The sequence below is a fragment of the Heterocephalus glaber genome, unplaced genomic scaffold (assembly GCF_053883595.1).
Source record: "Heterocephalus glaber isolate CG9 unplaced genomic scaffold, H.glaber_assembly_v1.0 deba00001564, whole genome shotgun sequence".
NCBI classification, from domain to species: domain Eukaryota; kingdom Metazoa; phylum Chordata; class Mammalia; order Rodentia; family Bathyergidae; genus Heterocephalus; species Heterocephalus glaber.
Window position 1 is genome coordinate 22084352 of NW_028258351.1, and position 6223 is coordinate 22090574.

A 6223-nucleotide genomic window follows, 5' to 3' on the forward strand; every position below is an offset into this window, starting at 1 on the left:
ATTTGCTAATGCCTTGTTTTGGAATTCCCAGCCTCCAGAAATAAGAAAATTAAATTTCTGTTGCTTATCAACAACCCAGTTTATGGTATTTTTGTTGTAGCAACCTGAACAGATTAAGACACACATCTAATTTATGCAAAGACACACATCTGGGCTTATGCAAAAATATATAAGACATGATCCTGCTTTTAAGGGGTTTAGAGCCTAGTAGAGAAGACCATACAATACATTGCTGCAGGTACTATGGCAGTATAAGGGGAGATTAGAAAGGGTGACGTTTAATGAAACTCTAGATATATTATAGACATTATTAACAATTTCTATATGTAAGTGTTACTTCATATACAGACTTTGAATAAATTAATAAAATAATTCACAGGCCTGGTGCTGCTCTAAAAAGAATTTGTAAAGAAAGTTGATCTGGGTTGTATACAATAAATACGTAACAGGCATTGATTGCCTTTGAGTATGAGAACACAAGAAGTGCACTTAGATTGTTGCTGATTTCACATGAGTTTGGTGGCTAAGGAAATCAATGCAGTGACTGAAACTCTTCTCTCATGAGCTAGACAGCTTAACCAGCATTCCACATTGGGCTGAGAGGTCTTGGGGCCAAACTGATGAAGAATGGCTACATATAACAGGTCCTTCTGAAGTTTTCCTAAAGATGGGTCAGGATGATCTAGATTAGAAGGAGCCCCTCTTTTTATCAGAAATGAGAAGGAATGCTGAGAGTCTTGTTTTTCTCCTGAAAGTTTGGCAGGTGGATTCTCATCATTATAAGAAAATCTGATTTGCTGGATCTCCATTCAGAATCCAAAGTTCATACCTGTGACAAGAGGGTTAAGTCCAACAAGCAGGGTCAGCACAGCAGGTATCATGTACACTACCTGTTAGCAAAGAGAGAGGAAATATGTGGGTAAGAAGTATGCCCATTACACAAGATGTTTACAGGTATCTAGGAAGTGAAGAAACTTGAGATCAGTGGTTGTCATGTTCCATATTTACCCTCAGGTTTCAGTAACTGTTGGGGAAGTGGTAATCTCTGCTCTTGTGTAATCTGATAACCATGTCAGGTTGTAATTCCATCTCCTTCCTTCCAGACTGTTGGTTATTCCAGGGAAGACTCGTTCATCTTCAAACTTGAGCACTAAGCATAGAGTTTTGGTCTGAAGACATGCTGAATTCCTAGTCTCTCCCAAACAACTTTCATGCCCACATAGCCATCCCCACTTGCATAAAATTAAAGGTTCTTTGCAAAGTGGGGAAGAGAGGTGGTCACAGTTACATAGATGGCCTTGCTGGGTTTGACCTCATGGAACATCTGGCCTAATGGTCCATCTCTGCAACTGAAACCACAGAAAGTTTTCTAAAAGTGAATGGATCAGATGTGCTATATACCAAGAGTGAGCTCTTCCCTTGGACACTGCTAAGCTGGTTAGGAAGTCAGAAGACTGGACCTAGGGTGGTCCTATTCTCAAGCCTCAGAGCAAGCAATCTCTGGTCAAACTTGGTATTGTGTGTGAGCATTTTGTGGGCAGAGGGCAAGTAGGGAGGGTAGGTTTATAAGAAGTCTGGAGAATTTTCAAGAAATGTAGTTGCTTGACCACATCAGTTGTATTGCTTACATCAGAAACTTTTAGTTTATTTGTAAGTTGTGAGAGCTGAACATTTTAAGTGATGTTTTTGCTTTAAAGATATGTCTTGACCTTGGGAAGAAAGAATATTTGTATTACAGACCTTTCCTTCTCTATCCTTAATGATTACTGGAACATCAGCCAGTACTGACATTTGCAAGTCAGGTGATCTATCAAAGGTGGACAGTTGTGCTGCTTAGGGTTAGCCCAGCATTTAACAATCTTTAATGTGCCCGGGATCTTAAAACTCAGATTTCAATTTGGGAAGTTTGAGGGGAGGCTCCAATATTCTGCTTTTCTAACAAGCTCCCAGGGTGCTACTGCAGTTGTTCCAAGGGCCACACTTGGAACACTAAGGGGTTACATCCCCACCCCGTGAAAAACTACGTGACTCAGCCACACACACACACACACACACACACACACACACACACACACAAGAATGAGAGAACCCAAAAGAGCCTGAGAAAGACTGATAGATAAACACACACATCATACAATGTTTAATTGTGTACTCAATAAGAAATGTTTGGCAGAGATTTTTAAAATGTACATTCAATGGATCATACATCTGTCATTAACAGATTAAGAGGTGTAAAAGGAGTATCAGTGCATTGTAAACATACGAACAAAACAGTCCTTTAAGCTAAGTAACAGTTTCGCTTGGCAATCCTGACACATTAATTCGTATTTAAGTGCATTTCTTTATCCTAAATGAGAGAAAAGAAATTGAAGGTAGAGAAACTGAAAATAATTTCTTTTTGTACAAAAGTTAAAAGAATGCACAGTAAAAATATTAAAAAATGAACTTAGTAGAACTCACTTATAATGGCCTTTTAAAAAACATTTTAGTTGGATTTGTAAAAAAAGAAAAACTTAAGGGCATCATAATACTCAATGGGCATTGAGTACCATGGCACTCATTCCCAATACCACTCTTCCTTGTCCACCTGTCACCAGGAAAAGTATTTTCCTAGTTCCTTTCACAGCTGGGAGTAGTCACAGTTCCAGCAATGAAACATAAGGAGTCAAATTCCAGGAGAAAGGCTGATAATCTACAAAGCATTTAACAGCTGGTATGGATCAATCAGAATGGAACCCCACAATATACCTTACTGATGAGTACAAACTGAATTCCAGCCCTGTCTGAGTGGCTTCTTATTATTAAAAAGGATGAAAACACCAGAAGGAAACTTATTTTGTTCCTGCTTCACTTCTTTTGACTTGGAGATGAGATGTTTGGAGCTGCAGCAGCTATGCTATAAACCTGAGGATGGCAGAGAAGAAAGTTCAGGCCCTTGATGATACTGTTGACCACGAAGCATCTACCTTTGGGAATCTTAGTGAGTTTTTCTGTATTTTCATAACTGATACTAGTCATGTTTTCTACTGTGTACTGCTTTGTGCATTCTGATACTGATATCCTCCATGAACACAGTGAAGTAGGGAACATGGAAATGAATTGGCTAAAGTGACAGTCCCTAGAGTACAGTAACCTATCTGTGTGTCCATTCACTTTTATTTAAGAGTCAACACAGGCCAGCCTCAGTGGAGCACACCTGTAATCCCAGCTACTTGGGAGGCTGAGCCAGGAGGATGGCAAGTTTGAGGCCACCTTGGGCAATTTATTAAGACCCTGTCTCAAAAAATATAAATAAATAAAAGAGGGCTGGGAATGTAGCTGACTAGCAGAGAGCTTCCTTAGCATGTGTGAAGCCCTGGGTTCAATCCCCAGGACTGGGGGTAGGTGGGGGAGCCAACACAGGAAGGACTTCTATAATGCAAGCTCTATATTAAGTTGCTAAAGACTCCCGAGAAGAGAGAAGAACTTACCCTTGTTCTCCTGGAACCTGGCACGTACAGAGCCAACTCCAGTGCTTTAATGTGAAGCTGAACGTGCTGGTGCTACAGTAAGTTTTCAAAGGAAGAATGCTCAGAACCTATGGGAAAGATGCAGAGTTTGTTTTTTCAAAGAGACAGTATTTGGAGACTGTCCTTGAAGTTGGATAGACTATGACACACAGGAATTCTGGGGCCAAGATACAGTGACTATCACTGCTGGGCTGGCTTCGAAGACCAGGCTGGGAAGGTGGTTGGGGCCATACTGTGGAGGTCCTCAAATCCAAGTGGAGTTTCAACTTAGAGAGCTTGGGAAATGACAAAAGATTTTGTGGCAGACGATGACCTACAGAAGGGTCCTAGGAGCAGAAGAGATTAGAAGCTGACACAATCAGGAAGCCGTTCCATAGGGCTGAACTAGGAATGGGGCAGATTGTCAGGATGTGGGGCTTATTTTCCTATTGGGTCATCTAGACATGAAGTGAAAGGTAAGATGACAGGTGCCATAAAGATAAACAACTGGATCTAGATAGTTTCATTTTGGGGGTGGTTGAGACAGGGTCTCACTTATGTAGTTCAGGCTGGTCTTTCTTGTTGGGTTACTTTTTAAATTTTATTTTGTTTGAGGGGATCTCAAGAGGCCACAGTAAGGAACAGATAGATGCTAAAGAGGTTTTTTAGGCAAGGATGACTCAGTGAACATTCTGCTGAAAACGAATGGCTAAGTCAGGAGGAGGAATGGGTTTGGGAGGGAAAGATGCTGGGGAGAACCTTAGGCATATTTGAGGAACAATGTGATGTTTAGGTGGATATATACTGGAATCCTTTACAAATTCGATATTACGGGTATCTGACATTTGGTCTATAGGGTCTAGACTTTCACATCGTAATCCCCACTGCTTTCATTTATTGCTCATCTGTACATGGTCAACATTACTCTAAAGGGAAGAGTCATCTGCTTGTTGATACTGTATAAGACTGTGCATTTGTATTGAAAGACTGCACAAAATCCCAATGTTTCAGGAAATGTATGGGATGGTCTCCCCCTCTCCCAAATGGTTCAATTCAGAGCATTGGCTGAATGAATACTGTAGGTTTTATGGACTTTAGTTTCTATAAAAGTAACTCACTGAATTAGCAGAATCACAAAACTTAAGCCTGCCATTTAAATATTTACTAGTTTCTGACTAGAAACTGATAAGATCGGTCAGTCGATCTCGAGGTCAACTCTAGGCCCTCAAGAACGGTGTCTTCAGTGAGGTCAGCTACCCAGAGGGAATACATCTCTTGCTGTCTGTAGAACACTAGTTTCAGGACCTCCCCGCCCCCAGCCTCACTGCATGGAGGCTACAAAAATCTATGGAAACTCAAGTATTTCCATATAGCCCCCACGTGTCGTAAAGGTTAGCAATAATGCATGTGAAGTGGCTAGCACATTGTAGCCACTTAGTAAATGATAGGTACTCATTATTGTTATTTTTTAAAAGTTAATTATTATTGTAAGACAGGGTCTCGCTAAGTTGCTGAATTGCCCAGGCTGGGCTTGAACTTGACATCCTGCTGCCTCAGCTTTGTAGAGTGCTGGGATGATAGGCGTGCGCCACCGATTGGAGCTTCAGCTTGTTATTAAGCCTGCTGTAATTAATGTGATGAGGTTTGCTGATATATCTCTCTGCCTGCTGTGGGAATACCTGTGTCTCCAGAAAGTTCAGAATTTACACACACACACACACACACACACACACACACACACACACACACACTGATCCCTGTCCCCACCCCCCACCCCCCAAAATGTAGGGAAAAGAATAGCAAAGGGTTTGATTTGTAAGATATTAAGTAAGGGAAGCAGAAAGAACCGTGTGTTTTGTGCAAGGTAGGACGATTCTGACAGCGGCTCGCACTCACCACCCACAGCTCGGCGTCAGGATCATTGACCTGGAAGGCCAGAAGAGCAGCTGTTAGCAGATGCACCGTCCCACTGCCTTCCCACTCTGCGCTTTTTTTCACGTTTTATTCATTTGCTAAGAGGCGGGCCGCAGTAGGCCCCAGGGGGCAGAATACGAATAAGACTTAGCCTAGCACGAGTCAGGACGGCTGAAGGGGCTCTGCCCACACCACAGGCGGGTCTGACAGACACATAGTAATGAAAAGAACCGTGGGGGCCTCGGAGAGGACGCGCCGAAACTTGACGGGCATTTTAGGACCTTCCAGTTTCAAGAGAGGAGGGACCCCAGTGCGGGCTGGAGAGGACAGCCACGCCGCCGGAGGGCTGACCCGGGACTGCCGAGGCCCGGGCGGCCGCGGGCTCCGGGGTGGCAGTGCGAGCACCGTCGGGGCCTGGGCGGGGACACCCTGGGGATCCCCTCCCGACCCGCCCGCGCCCCCGACCCTCTGACCTGCACGACGGCCGCCAGCACGAAGAAGGCGGCCATGAGCGCGTTGCAGGCCCGCCATAGCCCGCGCTGCCAGCGCCCTGCCTCGGGCGCCATGGTTGGGCCTGGCCCGCCCGCTCCCCGCCCCTCCAGGCCAACGCCAGCCGCGGGCGTGTCCGCGTCCCTGTCCCGGCTCCCAGATCGGGAAGTGAGCAGAGGCCTTGGGTAACTTGCCAAAGGCACAAGGCTCTGGGGCATGCAAGGGAGTCGTATTGGAACCCTTGTAGGTCTAGCTCGAAAGCCTGTTTTCACAAAGGCCAAGGCTACTTTCCTAACATAAATTTAAAAAGAAAGAAAGAAAGGAAGAAAAGA

At 44.2% G+C, this 6223-nt stretch overlaps 1 protein-coding gene across 4 annotated transcripts in view; it reads right to left on the reverse strand.

Annotated features, from left to right (window-relative positions):
* Tmem220 (transmembrane protein 220) overlaps positions 1-5998 on the reverse strand; it is a 26393-nt gene extending 20395 nt beyond the window's left edge. For all 4 annotated transcript variants that reach the window (XM_087191838.1, XM_021238488.2, XM_013076806.3 and 1 more), the window contains exons 1-3: positions 5876-5998; positions 5385-5414; positions 830-890 (exon numbers count right to left, since the gene is read on the reverse strand). In XM_087191838.1, the coding sequence (XP_087047964.1) occupies positions 830-890; positions 5385-5414; positions 5876-5968 (184 nt within the window). In that variant the 5' untranslated portion in view covers positions 5969-5998. The remainder of the gene's footprint in view (positions 1-829; positions 891-5384; positions 5415-5875) is intronic.
* Between the last annotated feature and the right edge of the window lie 225 nt (positions 5999-6223).